The 20,119-nt window shown below is 46.9% G+C and overlaps 1 protein-coding gene across 1 annotated transcript in view; it reads left to right on the top strand.

The window, feature by feature from the left end:
* Positions 1–20,119, top strand: part of LOC144177141 (uncharacterized) — a 70,823-nt gene that overhangs the window by 5,920 nt on the left and 44,784 nt on the right. The window contains exons 3-5 of the mRNA XM_077705253.1: positions 8,011–9,208; positions 11,685–11,911; positions 18,058–18,144. Of these exons, the coding sequence (XP_077561379.1) occupies positions 8,011–9,208; positions 11,685–11,911; positions 18,058–18,144 (1,512 nt within the window). The remainder of the gene's footprint in view (positions 1–8,010; positions 9,209–11,684; positions 11,912–18,057; positions 18,145–20,119) is intronic.

Below are 20,119 nucleotides of genomic sequence, written 5' to 3'. Positions count from 1 at the left end.
AGTGCGGGATGAATGCAGACCCTGAGATTACTCTTAACTGTGCATCTAGTCCTGTGAAAAGGGAGCACAAGTTTTTATGTGTCATATTTGATGAAAAGCTCACGTTCATCCCACACATCAAAGCACTAAAACATAAATGCCTCAAAACACTAAACATTCTCTAGGTCCTCTCCCACCAATCATATGGAGCAGACAAAGAACTGCTTCTCTGGGTCTTTCCAGCCTTAGTCGGGTCTCAGTTAGACTACGGTAGTGTCGTGTATGGGTCAGCATCAAAAACAACCCTAAAGATGCTTGATCCAGTACTCCATTTGGGCCTTCGCCTTGCGTCAGGTGCGTTCCACACTAGTCCGGCCCAGAGTCTATATGTTGGATGTAACAAATGGTGCCTTGATTACCAACGAACGTACATGGACTTGCTCTACGCTTTTAAAATTTCATCGCCGAATAACCATCCTTTTAAACCTGTTTTTAATTATACATCCGCATCTCTACTGTTTGTAAATCGCCCGTCCGTTTCTTTGCCGTTCTCACTTAGAGTAAGACAGGAAGCTTTGGGTTTCAACATCTCCTTTTTAGACATTTCCACATCTTATTTTACTGACGTTTTACCACCCTGGCAGCTTCAACCTGTATCTTGTGACTTGTCCTTCATGAAAATTGATAAAACCAGGGTACCACAAACTGCTATTTTGCAGCACTTCCTGTGCCTGCAGTATAAGTATCAATGTGCAGAGTTTTATACTGACGCATCCAAAACTGCAACCGTGGTGTCTTGTGCTGCTCATGGGCCAAACTCTGATGCATGCAGAACCATGAGCACATACACCACAATTTACTCAGCTGAAGCATATGGCATCTTACTCATTGCACAACACATTCTTGAACACAAAATTCCGAAGTCCACCATATATACTGTTTCCTTGAGCGTGGTGCGCGCATCGGCATCACACAAGCCGTGCAAAAATAGAATTGTCAATATGGTTCTCAACACTATCATGTCTATATATGTCCCAAAACTAGGGGTGTGCAAATACGAATCAAATACGGATGCGAATCAAATAGTACCTCCGCGAATAATTCGATTCGCAAATCGAATATTTCCTATTCGCTTTTTCAAATAGTCGAGTGAGTTTCCGAACGTTCCCTGGCTTTGCGAAAGTAAGAGATGCCAGCGCTTGCTAACGCACTGCTGTTACACAGTCTACTCGGCAAGTTTCATCCTAATCGCTATTTCGACGAGCGCGCCTTGCAGAGCCTGTAAATTTTGTCCCGCTGCACGGAGTAATCTGTGATTGCGTCGATAAGATCTTTTTCCAAGCCGTCGCCGTCAACTCTGGCCGCAATTTTGAATCGTGCGACCGGATGTTTACATGTTAGGGCAGCTTCCGGTAAAGACCACCGCCGTTTTGACAGCGCTTCCGTTCATTTAAAATGAAAAGCGGTTCTGGCTGTTTTTAATGCAGTTGCTGTATGGTTACTGCGTGTTTACTTGTTTTTTAAACCACAGTGGATAGCACTGGCTTGTGCACGGCGACTGTAGTGCGAGCTTTCCTTCCGCTACATATTATTCACGCTTCACGCTGCTTATGTGCTTCCGAAAAAGTGCCTTATCGTGGTCCATGATTGCTTTCGCGTCAAGTGCTCGCTTCTGAGTTACAAGGCTCTGAATAGTCGTTGCCTATGATTGAAGTCCCGCAGCTCCAGTGCAAGTCTTTTTTTTTTTTTTCCCACATGCGTATGTATCGTGCCCCCTCCGGATTCCTGGAGTACCGCCAATGTGAGTTGAAAAGTGCGTTCTCCAGGTTGAAAAAGAATGTCATGTCTCCCGAACATGCGAAGTAGCTTCTGCTTTTGCACAAAAACCTATAAAAAATCAAGCTTGAAATGGGGCTAGTTGGTTTCTTACTCGGAACATTGCTGGCGCTAGGCGGGACAAGGACGACGAATTACACACAACTGGAGCGCACTAGTTTGCGCTCCAGTTGTGTGTAAATCGTCGTCCTTGTCCCGCCTAGCGCCAGCAATGTTCCGAGTAAAAAATCAAGGCCTGTAAAAAAAAAAATTGATATTCGATATTCGATTCGAAAGTTACTATTCGGCATTTGCACACCCCTACCAAAAACTTTCTGGTCTTGCGCGGGGTTCCAGGCCACGCTGGGATCGCTGGCAATGAGGTTGCTGATGAGAAGGCCGCTGCCACCGCACTCAGCAACACAGTAGACATAACAACACTACCACATAGTGACCTTAAGCCACAAATTCGACAACACCTTCGTAACAAATGGCAAGCACAATGGAATGAACAGACAGACAACAAACTACATGTAATAAAGCCACACTTGGGACGATACACAACTGACTCACCCAACAGACACACCGAAGTAACCTTAGCAAGGTTGCGGATAGGCCACACACTCGCACCTGCTCACTGGATCTCCAAGGCTCATGTGCAGCGGGTGTGGAGAGGGCCTATCCGTAACCCATATACTCATACAATAAAAGGCACTATAAACAACACGACACAGACACTTCTCACAACTATACAGACAACGCATTCCACTACACCCATCGTACTTTTTAGGGGATGACCCCATAATCACCCACAAGTGTACTTTTAAGTTTCTTAGCGATGTCAAGTTTTTACACCTCATTTCTTACCATGCATGTTAAAACCCTGGCCCTTTACACCAGTCATCTTCATTGCCTTTTATGTCATTTCACGTATATTTTAGTTAAATATTTTACACTTAATGTCACTTCGTCCTCACAAAACAACTTTCCTTTGGCGCTCTTTGCCCTTAGTCGGCCTTGCGCCAAAAAACCCCAACCATCATCATCATCAACAAACCAAAGGCAGAAAATGGCTTGCCGCGGTGTGGTGGTGCCATCTAGGTTCAGGGTGAGAGACCAGCGCACCAGGGAAATAATGGAAGCAGTGAATATTCACAGTGCATGACAAGTGTATCAGTGTGCCATCTTTGCACCTTTCAGCCAAACTTGAGGTTGCTGGTGCACACGTTGTTGAAGGGTGTGTCTGAGTGTGCCAAATTTTATCTCATGTGACGTCACCTCTTTCTTATGTTCCTTCCTTTTCTGTTTTTCAGTCATATCTCTCCTTAGCGTGTTTATGAGTGGGTGTCTTTTTTTAATAAACTTCAATTGTAGTAGCGATCTTGTGCTGTGTCTTTTCTAGTCCATCTTTTTTTGCGCTGAAATGTACATACCAACAACTTCCCTTCATGCCAGAAACAGCCAAGTTACTGACTCTCAACACGCCAAAAGGGCTCTACAAAGTCAGGCTTCCATTTGGCATCTCTGCAGCAACCAGCCATTTTCAGCGCGTTTTGGACTCTGCGATAACTGGCATCACAGGTGTTTAGGCATACCTGGACGGCATCATTGTCAGTAGAAAAGATGCCGCCAAACACAACGCCTGGCTGGAAGAAGTGCTGCAGCGGTTGGACAAACACAGTCTTTGTCTTCGAAAGGATGAGTGCTGTGTTCGAGCCAACGAAGTTTTCCTTCTGGTTCACCGGATCAATGCATTGGGAGTTGACACAACCCAGGAGAAGGTCAAGGCTATCATGGATGCTCCAGCACCAACTTCTAAGAAAGCTCTACAGTCTGTTCTTCAAATGCTTGCATTCTATGACCAATTCCTGATGCACCGGGCAAGCATCGCCTGATGGCTATATGAGCTGCTTCAGAAGAACACCATGTGGAGATGAGAAACGAAGCAATAGAAAGCACTTCAGCAATTGAAAAAGTGCTTCTCAGACCTTATTGGCTTACTACAACGACAGGAAAGAGCACCTGATATCCTGTGATGCTTCACCATACAGTGTGGGAACCATTCTTTCTCAACGTGACGACGATGACTGAGAGGCCCCCATCGCATTTGCTTCACGAATGCTGGGATTAGCAGAGCGGAATTACACCCTGCTTGGCCAAGAGGGGCTTGCAATAGTTCTTGCTGCTCAAGAATTCTACAAGTACATCGCTAGAAGAAAAACGTTCATTACTGATCACCAACCTCTGCTTGGCATACTTGGTCCTAAGAAGCGCACAGCTCAACAGCTGTCTCCACAAATGACCAGATGGTGCATTTAGCTCAGTGCGGATTGTCGCAATGATACCGCGACAATCCCTTTGTCCCACCTTTTGTAAATGTTATTAACCTGCGGAGGGGGTTCGCACCACATGCGATGGACAGCCTTATAGCATGAAGATGACACTGTTAGAGCTCAAGCTTCTGCACTCGCATTTCTCAATCAGTCCGCCATCTTCAGGAGCCACCTTCTAAATGCCCACACTGCCTGGTCTCTTCAATCAGGTGCTTTGCCTAATAAATGCCTCACATGGGGATCACGCTTCATTATACCAAGTGCCACACAGTCCCACATTTTGGAGCTACTTCATGCAGGTCACTAAAGCATTGTCGCGATAAAGAAAAGTACACAGTTACATTTTGTGGTTGGGTCTTGACAGAGAGGTCGAGAAGACAGTACAACTCTGCCACGAATGCTAAGCAACGCAGCGAAACCTACCAAAGGCACCAATTTCAATTTGGGAATGGCCACAGATGCCGTGGCACATGCTACATGTCGATTTTGCTGGTCCAACTGATGGACATACTTACCTTGTGGTGGACGCCTTCACCAAATGGGTTGGAAGTTCGTCACGGGACACAAGCAACATCAGAAGCCGTTATTGACATGCTACGGAGCTTGTTTGCCACATTTGGCATAGCGAAAAAGTTGTGTCCGACAATGTGACTGCTTTTGTCTCAAGCAAAATCAAGGAATTGTGAATGGAGTACAAGCCACAACATCCGCAGCATAGAATCCTGCTACCAACAGACAAGACATGGACCATTATCTTGCTGAGTTGAAGAGGGCACTGCTTCTAGACGACACAAGCAGCCTACAATGCAGGATTTCCCACTTTTCGTTTCGGCAGCATACGACAGTCCACAGCGGAACGGGAACAACACCCGCAAAAGCGATGTTCGGCCGAAAACCTTTCCACCCGATGGGAAATGAAATAAAGAAAACTGACAGTGGACTTGGCAAGACACGGCTCTTCTCGAAGGGAGACAGTGTGCTCATCTGCCAATTCTGGAAGAAACCAGACTGGATTCTAGGCGATCTTCTACGACGCATCAGTTCACGATCATATGGCTCGTGAAAAGTCCTACTGGAGACGTAGTACGGCGCTATATGGATCACATATATGGAGAACCTCAAGCCAGGCAGACCACTCTTCGCAACAACCAAGAATATGGGGCTTTGCGCATGACGTCTTTGGGTCAAAAGAGGTACCGGCATCATACCAAGATGAGCTCTCATCCATCCCACACACAGCTCAACAGCTGTGACCTCCAAAGGTCAGACGGCCACCTGATCATTACAAAAACTTTGTCTAAGAAGGGAGGAATGACATATCGTGGATGCCCATGCAACTGCATTGACGGCGCAGCAAGGGCACACACACCTGGGAGGTGATGCCAGTGATACTTGAAATGGAAACACCACGCTCGCTCTCTCTGGCTTCTGTATGGCGGGCTTCCACTGGTGTCTTAACAATACAGCACAACAGAAACAAGATGTAAGCTGAGCACACAGGACGAGCGCTCGTCTTGTGTGCCTTAGCTTAAGTCTTTGTTTCTGTTGCGCTGTATTGTTAGGATGAACCACGAACTCGCCCAATACTACACTTTGCTTTCCACTGGCACCTTCCCGGCATGGTAAACTGTGGAAGATGACCAATGTGAATGGCACTTTCCGCTTGCGCTGTTGGAACTCAAAGCCTGGAGTGAAGATGTATTTTTTGTATGCAGCTGGAAGAAACAGCCACCCACATATTTAGGGCCTGTGAACATTACAGGCAACACGTCAGAAGGACAGCTTAAAGTGGTGAATTCGTGATGAATGCGCTGGTTAGGAATGCTTTATCAGCTGCACGGGGAGGATCGTATGTGTCTTGTCCTCTTTCGCACACCACACATTGTGTATCCCACAACGCCATCTCACAAGTGGCCCCGCCGGTGCCGGGTCTTGTTTTGCGGTGTGATAATTCCCGCCAACAGCATGTCAAAGAGACATTTTAAAGCGGAGAGGACCGTGTACAAAATGCGCCGGTTCGAACTGCTTTATTAGTTGCGATGAACGGCCTTCCTAGGAAGGCACACAGCAAACCAGTGGTGCACACCCATGTGTTGTAACGAGAAGCGTGTTAATAGCGTAAAAACTGTAAATATAGACAAACATGATAGCATGTAAGGCTGTTGCAGGAAGGGCTAATTAACCAAAGGTTAATTAGTAACCCGCCGATGCTGAGCAAATGACCCTTCTATAATAGAATAAAGGCCGTCTAATAGCAGGACCTCTGCTTCGTGACACACATGGGAGAATCGGGGATGTACACGCGTTTAAAGGAGCCATGAAGAGAAAATGCAAGTTGGTTTTATTCGAAAGATTTCGTGTTTTATAGTGCCCCCAGCGCTTCTCCGGATACAAACGATGCTTTATTCACTGAGGAATTAAACAATTTAGGTTAAAATTTTGATTTTCCCGCTCAATCGTGCGTTTTCGTGGTCCCAAATGACATCACAGGAACCGACCGCTCTGCAGCCTAGAGTACCTTCATTCACGCATCCGCCGTACAGGGCAGAGACACGTATACGCTGGCGCCGCCATTTTCGGTTGCTCGCTCGCCGCCGAAGCAAGTCATTGTGTCAAAACCGCGCTAAAATTATCGCCGCAACGCGGTTTACTGAAGAAGTTTGAATCATATTGTCTGTTTCGCGTTGCTAGGTATCGTGGGAAACGAAAAGAATAACGCGTTGAGCCCGTTGGCCCAATTGCGGCGGCACGGGACCGTTCAAAGGTTGTCTCCACCCTGTACAGTGGTGTTGGTTTGTTCCCGCGTTTCTTTACGTTCCGTAACCTAGATGGCGCCACCATACCGTGGCAAGCGTTTGGTTTGTTTTTGCCCGCATTTAAACCTGGCTTGTTTTTGTTCTGGGAGAAAATATTCGTTCCCTGAAACAGTGCTTGCTCGACAAATGGGGTCACGTAAGACACCGTTGCTTGCGTCAATCGGCCAGTGTCGTCTGTGACAACCCCAAGCCCCGTAGTGCTGTGCAGCTAAACCAAGCATGCTGTGCGCAGTACGAACAGCAGAACGCATCAGTACTTCTATGTTTACATGTGCTTTCGTAACTTCCACTGTTTGTCCCATCATTCATATTGCTTTGTAAAGAATGTGCCCTAAATTTAAGCGCAAATCGCTCGTTCGTCTAGTTTGTAAGCTCTACCTAATTTGCGTCTGCTTCTGCCAGCCTCTGCCAATCGCAGAGCTTAGCTCATGTGACATCATAGGTTCTGTTGCGGGAAATGAGCTGGTGGGTCGCATGACCATTCCCGTTTTTCCTAATTATGTAGCTTATTTGAGCGAAGTTTACGTTAAAAGTGGTGTCAGTATGATTCTAACGAGACAATCTTTTGAATGAACCAAACTTGTGTTTTCTCTTCATGGCTCCTTTAAATGGTGGTGTCTAAAAAATGCAGGAAAGGATGGGAAAGGGGCGATAAACTTTGCGATGAAAGTGTGAGCATTCCACTGCACGTAAAATTATACTTGGCACAGATGACGTTGAGCACCCAACGTAGCGACTGCACTAGTTAATTTAGTGTGCTGAAGATGCCTTTCAGCACCCCTTTATTAAAGTTTAGTCAATCAATTACAAAGTGCACAAGCATGAGGAGGATCGACTACAAGAAATGCCTGAGTGAAGAAATTGTGCCAGGCATACTCAGAAGCCTAGCACAGTGTACCACCCATGCAGTAGCGTGCACCCATAGTACTGTGTTGGTTGACGCTATTCTATCAGCAGGAATTGGCACAGCCAAACCACCTGTCATGTTTTTGTGTGTTCTGCTCATGGCAGTATTGACCTTGTGCCAGCATTCTCTAGTGAAAATGTTTGGTTGGTGTTTCACACAGGAGCATCTACTCTGATGACGACATTCGGATGAAGGAACATGACATACTTCGAGCCCTGCGTTCACATGATGCTCCTTCCACTGATGAGGATGACGATGGTGGTGACTTTGAAGGCGCCAGGGGTGACACCAGTGGCACCGCCCTCCGGCCAGCGGTGCCGGACAGCGCCGGCACAGATGGCCCCCCGATTGGTTCACTGGGGCTGACGGAGGACTCGCTGGAGAACTTGCGCTTTGTGAATGACGGTGCTGAGCGGGGCACTGCGACGACCGGCAATGGGGGGGAAGAACCTTTGGACAGCCTGTGCGACCACGGCCAACGGTGCGACGAGGGCTCTGCAAGCATGAGCAGCAGCATGGTTCGGAGTGGAACGTTTGACCTGCAGAGCCAGATGCCCCTCGAGGAGGCCATTGACAAGTGGAGTGCCGCCAGTCCGGGGAAGGAGACCCCGATGGCTGCCTTCTTCCTGCACGACAAGAGCTCGGCCCCCGTGCCAGTCTCCTACGTCCCCCGGCAGCCCCCTCCCAGCACGAGCGACTCGGGCCTTCAGTCCCCGAGCACGTCTGCCAAGGGAGCCCTGTTCCCGTTTTACATCGACATGAGCCAGGCAGACGAGGGCGGGCGGGAGCAACCCCACTCGGGCCGTGTGGGCCCGATGCCCCGCTCCCTGTCGCTCTCCATGTTCATTGACATCAACGACGAGCACGGCGCGAGTGTGGTCAGCGCCCAGGAGGCCTACAGCAGCTACCAGGGCCACCCAGCGGCGGACGGGCCTCCCGGCCACCACCGCATGTGGGAGCACTTTGAGCGGGAAGAGATCCTGGTCGTGTCCGAGGAGGCCTCTCCCCGGCGGCTGCCCCTGGAGCCGGCTGCCGACCTGTGCCTGCTCCCGATGAGCCCCATCCTGCGGCGCAAGGCCCAGCCGGCCGGGAAGCGGGGCGAGGCCCCCGTCAAAGCCTCGACGCGGCCGCAGGACGTGGATGCCCTGACGTTTCGCAGGCCATGTGGCGGCCAGGACAGCGACTCTCTCGAACACGAGAGTGACAAAGAGGCCCACCAGCCCAGCAGCACGGGGCCTCCGCTCGGGGGGGACGGCAGTGTGCGGGGCTCCTCACCGCCGCCAGCCGAGGTTGCAACACCAGAGGCCGCTGCTGGCAAAGTTCAAGAGCCGCCTGCGACCGCTGCCAAGCGACCCAAGGTGTGTGCAGGCCAGGGCATAACTGGGGTTCTCGGGTTGCCATTACTGTGCTCACCGCCGATGTCCGAGATACAATCCGACATTTGTTTTTAACACATATTTCCGTGACGAGCAGGTGGCTGATAATAAAGGAGCCCCACGTATTCTCAGCTCCACTTGCATGTTTCATAAGGGCCTTGTTTGTAGGGTTTGTATCAGGGGCATAGGCAGTGGGGGTGTCATTTTAAATTTTTTACCTGTGGGGCATAGTAATGTCCCTCAGAAAAAATTTCTGGCTACGCCACTGGTTTGTATGGTGAGCAAAGTTAAATTATCTGATTTACCTTCCCGATAGTTCTTTTTCTCTAGAGTGCTGAGCATTTAGTAGTGGTTATTTTTATTGTAATAAATGTTTTGTTTTGCAGTATTATCTTCTAGAAAGCTCGCACAAAATAGAACCATGCAACGCGTTCGAAAGACTGGCTGCGCATGTATATGCAGGAACGAGAGCCAGACCAATATGAGGGACATTTGTAGGACATTTCATCCTGCATAAATGTGGTGGCTGTAAAGCATAAAGGCAGCTCAAGTAGGCTGAAAAATTCACCAGTGGGACAATATTTGTTGCCTGTGTCCACATGATGCGAGTTTGTTTCCAGGTCGTTCAACTCTACCCCTCCCTCCAAAAGGAGATGGAAAAGCATTTGAGAAATGCCATTCTGTTGATTGATCTAGGGCACATCTTTAATTTCTGTACATTTCAGACAGTTGAAAAAATCACGTTTGGTTAGCGGCTGCGTGCTTCCTCGGAAAATATCTCCAACTGACACCTGAGGACGTAGTGACATTTCTCCGAGGGAAGAAATGAATATGTATATGTGGGCATTGAAGAATACTTTGGGTGCTTAGTGCAAACAAAAACTTCGCTGCCTGGTTGGTTTTTTGCTTGCAAACTGTAAATGTCTGAGGGTGCGACAAAGTTTTCAGCATTTATCGTGAAGTTTGCTAAGCTGGCAAGGGGCAGCAATGTGGCATTAATCTAGTATTGCAGACAAAAGCAGAGGGAAAATGGGGCTTTCCTTTCAATTCAGTTTATTTGGCTTTCAGTGGTCCATTTTATGCAATGTTTGAACATTGTCCTTGCTCTCACGTTTCCCCTAAAAGACTGCGGTAGCCTACAAAGGAACCAGCTGGTGATTTGCAGGTGCTGAACGCTTATTGGTCATCAGCACTGGGGGTATTTGTGCTTCAAAGTAAGGTCCTTGCTCAACTGGGGCCTCGTAGAAATGTGTAGTCGTCTATGTGTTGGATACGTGCCAAATAACCATCTTGAATGGCTAGATGAGAAAAGGAAACGTAGACCTTGTCGCGGTGGCAGGTAGTGTGTGAGGCAATATGAAGAGCCACAGGGTGCTGGGGGAGCAGAATTAGGACGAGTTTGAAAAGGAAACCAGAATTGGAAGCAAAAAATCACAGTTGGCAAATGAGTGGTAATCTGGGCGAAACACCGAAAACAGCAGCGCGAAAAACAAAAACAGAGATACGGTTCTGGGAAATTCTCTATTGAGCCGAAATTAACATAAGCGAGGTCAGTAATATCAGTGCAGAAACATGGCAAGGAAGTTTAGGAGCAGATGGTAGTGGCTGTGGAGGTGGACACGTGATCTGTTAGAGCATGGTTTCTCACAGTGGGTTCCGCGGAACCTAGGGGTTCCGCAGGCCCCTCCTCAGGGTTCCGCGAGCCACTGATAAATTTTCCCTGGTTCTGCAGTCGCAAAGTCTTATATGGTGAACTTGAGGTGCGATCGATCCAAGGAACCTCCATTACTCACGCCCGAGTGTCAGTAAGCACATCTCGGCGCATAACAGAAGCGCGTGAGCTGCGCAATAAATCTCGCCAGCAGCTTGTAGCCAGCCAGACTCCGAAAACGGGCCACGTGGTTTAACTATTTCACTTGAATCTCGGTCTTATATTACCCCCATGTGCATTTCTCCTGTTTGGAGATAGGTGCCGCTAGCGTACGCATTCGCGTAAAGTCGACGGGGGAAAAAAAACGATACCCTACCCTTGCTTGCTTTTGAATTTATTGCACGTTAATGTAGCATGAACAGAATGAAACATGGCGGGAGGGGGGGGGGGTTCCTTGGCACTTAACGAAGCTCAGCAGGGTTCCCTGGGACCAACATGCTTGAGAACCCCTGTGTTAGAGGATGGTTCTCAACTCTGTTGCTGTGGAAAATTCAGTGAGCCTTGGTAATGGAGTGCTAGAAAAGGGGAATGAATATGCTTTTCTCATGGGGAAAGAAATCAGCATGGTTGTTTGGGTGGAGTGAGCAGCCTCTGGTGCTATTAACTTGAGCTCTTTGTGAGCACCCTGGAAGCAGAAAGGGAGGACTAGTGCTTGTGGTTCAGGGGGCAGACTTGGGGAAGACACCCAAGCGAGCCACCTGGAGAGTCACGGGAGGACAAACCAAGCCTGCCCTTTCTGTTCAGCAGATGCCTGTTCCATCCTCGCCGCGAGGGGATCGTGAGGACGACTCTGAGACGGTCTACTCGGAGGTCTCCGAAGTGAGTGGCCTATCAAGTGTTGACCGAAGGATGCCCGACTCGGAGGCACCGGAGGCTTGCTCCAAGCTGGGCGGTGACCTGCTGAGGATGTTCATCGGCCAGGTGGAAACGGACGTCACAATCTGTGTGGAGGGCAAGCGCATTGGGGCACACAGGTAGGACGCGGCAGCTGGGGCCAACATCCTTGCTTGCAAAAGGCACTGTAGCAGTTCGCACACCGCTGGAGTTGTACACCGGGAACACTTATGCATCCTGCAGTGCACCATTGTCGCATGTTAATCAATCAAACGAGTTTGACACCTTCTAATCCCATGGGTTATGTTTACACCCCCCCCCCCCCCCTTCTGGTGTTCACTTCTTGAACAGACAGACAGTAATGGGTGTGGGCAAATGATGCAAGTGCCAAGGCAACCTGGCATTAAAAATCAGTGAGTAGTTCAAGTGTTCTCCAGCGCTAGCGAGCCAAGGGGCACGCAGTCTCAGGAGCCAGTTGCAACTCTCCTCCTCCAACAGGAATGCATGATCCTTTCTTGCTTCCAGCTGGCACTGCAACAGCTTGAGCGCTGCTACCCATTTCTGCAGCCTCTCTAGCATAATGCAATTTCCTGTTGCAATTTCCCAGAGTTCATCCAATCCTTGCGCTTATTTATCGCCAGCTTCTTTCGTCACTGTGTGTCGACCAGGTGCTGTTCGGGTGGGTTTGGTTAGATCTGGCATTGACCGTTAATATGCATTAATTAAAGGAAAACAAGGGGGCACCGACATGGTATCTGCGTCCAAAATTTATCCCACCTTAATCGTCGGTACACTGTGATGGCCGCGCCAAACATGAGGGTATCTTATATTTTGTTTTGTTATTTATTTGCCTGTCGTGTGGAAAATTGGTATGCAGTATGGGCGGGTAAATATTTCAAATATTGTCAAAGTATTTCCAAGTTTGAAAACACAAACGGACAGTTCATTATTACAGTGAACATACCCTGTTGGAAACTAGAAGCCTGCATGCTAAGTACATATATCATTTGCAATGAGTTAGATTGGGTCGTGCAAGAAATAAACTAAAAAGAAATCAGCTCCATGTGTTTCCCAATGCCATTGCCAGGTGGAGCCACCAGTTTCACTGGCACTATCTTTGGTGGTTCACTCTGCCATTCGTATCTGCTTTCTTTATACTGTACGCGGCGACGAAATTGTACTTATTCGTGCATTAGTCCGTACCATGCTCCATACATTGGGTGCGGAGGAGTTACCAACACAGGATACTCCAACAGAGCGAATGCGGTAAAAATGTAGACTTAACACTTTCATGACCGTGGAAAAATTGGTTGTTTTTGTGTGGTTCGAGTAATATTTCTTGCCTGCCACGGGAAATGACTGATGCTAAAGTGTAAGGTATGAAATAATAGAGGAAGGATAGGGCTTTCCAACTTTATTAATTTCAGACAGCAGAACTACAAATATTATCAAAAAATTATCAAAACAAAAAGTAACAAAAGGAAAAAAATGATGAAAACATCAATGCTCCTTTGTGCAGGGTAAACATAAAAAAAATTTTAATATGTGCTTTGAATGCAAGGCTCTTACAGAACAATACTGCAAATATGAGCTCTGTGAGTACAAAATTTATTTACATACATAAAAAAATATAAGCACTAGTGCTTATCGTCCCACCGCGTGAAGACGCGGTGAAACAAAGGTTGGCCCCACTTTGTGCAGCCGGCGCCAAGGGGTCCCGCCTGAACGAAGCCGACACCCTTCAGATAAGAGCAGTGACCTAGAACAGGCCGAATATGTTGACATCAACGCACGGCAGCGATAGAATGACCCGAGGAGAGAGCAAAACTTGCTGGTGGATACCTGCTGACGCTCTGGGGCGATTTGATGCACTTTCACCGTCTGTACTGAAGGCTGACAAATCGAGGTCGTCTGACATGTCTGTGGTGCTACCATCATCCGGAGCTTACAGCTCAGATTCATCGGAATCCGCCGAAATTCGCTGTTGTTTTGTAGCGTCGGCGAGTGGCATCGACGCGGCAACCGAAACCACGTGCTCCCGACTGCAAAGCATGTTCCCTGGAGCGGAGAAACGAAACTCAAAAGCAAACTAATGAAATATGTTCTCTTTTCCCCTTTAGATAGCGTTAGCTATCTAGAAGCACTTGGAGAGCAAGATTTAAATTTGTATTCATCGATAACATACTATTGATGGTAATAGGCGCAGTCACGAAAGGGTTAAACAAACCTCTATTGCATGTATCATGCCACGGCAGAAATGGTAGGGGAAGAGCATCACGGGTGGGTGAGGGAGAGATGAGGACTTATGTACAGTTAAACCTGGATATAACGAAGTTGACAAAAATTCGCATTTTTTCATTATATGCAGGTTTTCGTCACATGCAGGTTTCGAGTTAGATCTAGCTCACGGGAATGAAGCAGAACCGAAACCAATATGCTATGCATCAGGGATGCTGAACTCACCCTTGTTCAAGGATATAATATTTCGCACTGAAAAAATGCGTGATTTGCGCTTGCTGCTACTACACGAACCCTGAATTCACAAATGTAACTAAGTATTGCTTTTGCTTTTTGATACTTTTCGGTGCCGTAACCCGTTTCAAGGAACAAACATGCTGAAAGGACGCCTTTTCGCGAACTTCATGCTCTTTTCCGCAGTCAAAATTGTTGAAGGGATGCTAGCTGTGACACTGTACCGGGCAGTGACGTTCTTCTTTCTCGCCGGAGGAGAAAGAATATTAATATTGTGAGCTTGTCTTGAACAGACAAATCTTGTCGTTTTCAGGCAGCAGAACTCATCACCCACAAACCCATACCACAGATATCAGGGGACACATGCGACTACACACTGACAGGCACGCCCAGCACCTAACTGACACCGCACTCACATGTGGAAACGCCGGAGGGATTGCGGTGCGGGTGAAATTCGTTAAATTAGTGCATTTTGCCAGCTGAGTTTTCAGAAGAAGAGCAAAAAACCTTGACTCATCGGCGTAGCGAAATCGTTACATTCAGGTTAGCCATCTTAACTCCTTCGTTACATAGAGGTCGCAAGCACATGGGCTTTAATGAAGGAAAAAATGGGGAATTGAGAAACTTTGTTAAACCCAGGAATTCGTTGCATAGAGGTTCGTTACATCCAGGTTTAACTGTAGCAGGTGTGGCAGAAAACTATAGTCTTTTGACGACATTTGCAGTGCAGATATGCGGCCAATTTTTTTTTATTTTCTGCATCCCCAGCAGCTTAGATGACTATTTTCTGAAGAACATTTGGTCAGTAAGCGTCCCACAAATCCCCACGAATAGCTTATGACTACCGACTGCATTCCTTAGTTATGAAAAGCAATCGCAAATGCGCGGTCGGGCTGCTGACTTCTGTACTAGTGCACCCTGCGCAAAAAGTGCTTCTCGTACCTTCGTTTTACGTTTTAAAGTAAAAGTTTCAGTTGATTTTAGTTCCATATTACCTATAATAACTTTACTGACTCTTCTCTTGCCTTTAATTGTCCCTAGATTTTCTACTAGCATACCAGTCGCACAGGCATATGCAGCTAACAGCTCCAGTGAAGCGAAGTCAGTGAAGCGTTGCATATGCACTTTTGTGCAGCTACTTTGATTTCATAGACTTTACTAAGCTTGATACAGTCTACAAACTAACAAACTAAAGCCACTTTTTTCCGAGCACAAACCTTGTCGTGGCTTAATTTTAACTGAGCGAATTAATTGCAACGACCCAGCGACGACCGGCTGACTGAATATGTCAGAGGGTCAGCAAGTCGCACATTAGGTGGTCAAGCTAAGCCTGCAACATCGTTGAAATTTAAGCGCGAACAGAACAGGGACAAGAAAGGAGATGACACCAGCGGCACTTTCAGCCGGCGCAACTGACGACACCACCGCTTTCTTGCCCCTGTTCTGTTCACGCTTGAATTTCACAGATGCACGCTCACCAACTAGCTTGTCTCTCCATTTTACTTCTAGCCTGCAACTCTAAGCATCATGCGAAACGTCATAGAAAATTGGCTAGGAGGATGCAGAGAGGAGGACAGCACTTTCGAATTGATTTTTCTACTAAATAATGTCGTGTAAACGGACCCAGAGAGGCTGGAACATGGCCTAGGGGCTCCAAACTGCAATATGAGCTAGTAGTCCCACAATGTTTACGAATCACTTCAGTGTTCCTTCCAAATGCGGTTGCCTGGAGCACAGCATTGATTCTAGTGATGTTCCTCTGGGGAACTGCAGCCTCTAGTGTGTCGTTTTAGAAAAAAGCGAGCCAAAAGATGCAGCATGTGCGCTCCTCTATGCGGAAAAGCAAAGGTACAGCCGATTTTCAGTCACATGTTTTGTTTGGAGTCATGTGTGATAACCACAACCGCTCTTTCCCTTGGCACATCTTCGAGAGATAGCGAGCTGCCACACCGTGATTTGGCTTTTGTGGAGTGTTTCAATAAGAAACTGCCTTTCGTGTTAAAAAGAAGGGAGAGAGAAAAAGTAACAAAAGCCTTTGTTCTGATCACGTTAGACCAGCAGTAGCGGCCGGGCTTTTGCCACTGTTGCATCCATTCTTTCAAATGCCTTTCAATTCTTCCAAGAAAAAGGATGACAGCTGCATCTGCAATTCTGAAGAACTGTGCATGCAGCAGTAGGGGATGGGGAAACGACTGGAAATAAACTGTGCATCTGTTTTAAGTGGCATTTGTTTCAGTGATGGTAAATGAAGAATGCTTGGAGGGTAGGCATGGTTTGTGCACGCTTTGGCTATAGCGCTGTACTGCTTACAGTGGGGACTTTCATTGGTTTGCATTATAAGCGGTCCATCGTGTACTGTGCACTTTGTTGCTCCCATTCCTTTAGGACAATGAGGGCATTGGCTGCTTGCTTTGTGTGCCAGTCCACAAGCACCATTGAGACTGCTCACGTGGGGTTCGTTTAATCAATGTTGGCTGAGAAGAGGTTTGTTTCTGGGTGAACGTTTTCTTGTAAAGCTGCTTCTCACAGATGGCAGCCTAGCCGTTCCTAAACAACTCCCACAGAAATGCTGAACTCGCAAGCGACAAAACTCGTATAGATCCCGAATGTGAGTTGATCATTCTGTCCTGCAACATGTGCGAGTCCTCTGCGTAGACACTGGACAGTGTCGCTGAATTCCGAGAAAATCCCAGCTGCTTAGAATTTGGCAGGGAATCTGAGATTGTAATGCGTCCCCTCTAAAACTTGGCAAAGTTGGTGATGCATGTCAAACTAGGACGAAACAAAGAAGCACAAACAGTGCTTTGTTGCTTATCCTGCTGTCTTTCGTCCTCACTTTGGTGGCCTGTGCTGTGGTTCAACACATACCTTGCTGCTATTCACACAGTGGTGGAACGAACGTTGGAGGAGAATTACACTTGCGTGTTAACCGTCTGGTTCTTTTGAGTCCTCTACTGCTGAAAGGGGCACTCACATGACTACACCTGCATGTTTTCAAGGTGTGACAGCACTAAGACACTGTGCAAAGGACATGGTGGAGACTAACAATTGGAGATCTCATTTGAACCTTTACATGCAAGTAGAAATGGGGAAAAGTATGCTACGCATGTGCAGAAAGCAGGGAGGAGGCGATATGGGGAACGAGGTATTGCAGTTGTTTTTGCCAGAAACGATTGCTGTAGCCAGGAGGGAAGAGGGGACCTGTCAAGCTGTTCGCACAGCTTTTTTCCTCTCCTCCTCTATTACCGATGGAAATTGAACCAATAAAAAAATCAAAACAAAAACAAAAAGAAGCAAAAAGCCAATGCAATAAGACGACCCTAAATGTCGTTTGCACAGGCTTTAATTGTCATAATGTGCCAACTAGGCCAAGTATTGTTCTGCTGGAGTTCATGTTTTGATAATGTTGCCATGGTGCAGAGGATAAGTGCCGAGAATTGTGAGTGCAGAATATTTTTGGCTACGCCCCAGAAAATGGTGACTCTTATCGGTTTGGCGCCGTTTGGAAATATTGCAAGATTGATTAGATTATATGAAATGGGCATTTTTCAGAACAGGTGGGAAATAAGTGACCATAGTTGGAAGAAAACAGTATTGAAGCAAGAAAAAAGAAGTTCCAGAAAGGCTAGAAAGTGAACCAGGGAAGCATACCTTCCTACTATTGAACTCAGGCTGCTGAAAGTTCTTGTGTGCGGCTATTATTGGTACAATGAAGTTCTGGAATTGTCAAATTTTTCAACCAGGCTCACCTTCCCTTGAAGGCCAAAGTTCGTGCCATCGTTGACTCCTGTGGTGCGTTTGTGATGTTCTGCAGGTTCATCCTGGCATCACGGTCCGACTACTTCTCACTCATCCTGCGGGAAGAATTTGCTGCCGAGGAGGAATTCGTCAGCATGGATGGGTGCGGCTGTTTTCTCTGCTCAGCTCTAGGTGTTCAGGAATAGTTTAATAGAGCAATAACGTTAGTCCACTTGGGACTTCTTAACCATGATGGCATCAAACACCAGCAGCGTGCTCCACAGTGGTCCACTGGTTGCCACTTCGCACGTGTGCCCGTGCCCAGCCCAACTGCACTATTTTCTTGTTAACCTGAGCTACAGTGGCTTTCACCCAAGTTTGCTGTCTAATTTCAGACTGCCTTGAACAAGTGCTTGCAGCGCAAAGAAAAACTATAATCAAGAGTGGTGGCACGTACAAGCGCTTGTCCACTCTTCGTCCTTCGTTCCATTTTTTTTCATGCTATAAACATTTGTTCAATGAAGTACCAACTAACCCAAACTTTCACATTACCCAGATTGCTGTTTACCATAAGTGTTACTGTCATGATTCGTATGTTTATGGGCCGACCGAAGCTTTTTTTTTGTTGTTGTTGTTGAGGTCTTTAACAGTGATTAGATTCCAAGTTTCTGTACCCCATTAGTGGGCACCAGTATTTTGCGCATTGATTTGTATTCCTTCCTCACAAAGGCTGTTCATTACTTCAGAGTGCTTGCCGAGTGCACTCCAGCTCTTACTATTTCTGTGCCAAATTTTCTTCCTGTGGTTTCAGTCGTCATGGGAAAGGGGTTCAAGATGGCTATATTCATGCGCCTAAACTGAAGGCGGTGCTTTAACATTATCATCTGACTTGCTTATGTTCACCTGTAATCCTGCTAGGCTCTCTGAGCATTCTTTGCAAGTCTCATCCCATATCACGAACTAGATGATGCACGTATTGCCCACAAATCCCGAGTGGCTCAGGTAAATTAGGCACTCATATCCTCGGCTTTTCCCAGTCAGGCTTCCTAATTTCGCCCTTTCGGCATGCTGTAGATATTTTCCGTGAGTGGGTGTCTGTAGCTTGCCTGGAGACACCTTTCCTGACACCCAACCCAGGCCGTACACCATGATTTTTTATTTTGAAGCGAATACGAAGCAAATAATTATTTCGTTCAAATAGTTGCAAATTGAAGGGAATTTTTTTCTAATCGAAGCCAATATTTACAGTTTACAAGAAAACTGAAATTTGCTATTTCTCAAGCATGCTTGCAACTATAGTCTGTAGACAAATAAGATCATTTAAAATGGTTCGAAGATTTTTTCAATGGCATAAAACAAACATCAGACACTATCCTGCAATTATTAGTTTATTATTCATGATACTGTACACACTTTACATGGGGTCAACTTTCATTGCATGTAGTGGCTTCAGCCACAAAGGTTTCTGTATTAGTGTAATGAGGGTTTTTGAGTCCCCTGTATGCCTCCACAGTGTGGTGGTGGTGCCATCGTTCCCCCCGTCTCACACTTGCTTGAGGGCCCCTTTAACTGCTCCCATGCTTTGTGTCTTCAGAATGCACTTTACCTGGGAGACGTCCCCACAACCAGGGTCTTTCAGGAACCTTAAAGGCTGATTTTGAGGGAAGGGCAGGTCGTCGAGACTAGTATGAAGGTATAAAAAGAGTTGAGACCAAAATTACCTCAAGTGCCTGATAACAATCCCAAGTGGGTGATAATGCAGCTTCCGGAGTGCCGCAGGGTCAATACCTTCTGGTCAACAAAGCATTATCTTGGTGTGCAGGAGTGTGAAGCTAGGCAAGTTCATAGTTTTTTCTGTGTGTCATATACTAATCAGAAAAACTGAAAAACTGACATAACAGGTTTACGAAAGGGGTCAACTGGGGACTTGGGGACTATGTCAGCACATGGGTGGGCTTTCTTATGTAGAAACTGCTGACTAGAGCATCTTGAGCGCAACAACGTTATCAGGGTGCGACTACGTTATCAGGTGCAGCAGATAAAGAAAGACTTGTTTCGTGATAATGTGGTGCCATACAATAAGAGCGTGGACAACGCTCTGCATGAGCCTGTTACATCAAAGTTGGTTTTATAAAAAA

The sequence above is a fragment of the Haemaphysalis longicornis genome, unplaced genomic scaffold, assembly GCF_048455015.1.
Source record: "Haemaphysalis longicornis isolate Haplotype H1 unplaced genomic scaffold, Haemaphysalis longicornis Haplotype H1 scaffold_1, whole genome shotgun sequence".
Lineage (NCBI taxonomy): Eukaryota > Metazoa > Arthropoda > Arachnida > Ixodida > Ixodidae > Haemaphysalis > Haemaphysalis longicornis.
Note: the sequence above shows the minus strand (reverse complement) of the source record. Positions and strands in the feature narration are given on the sequence as shown.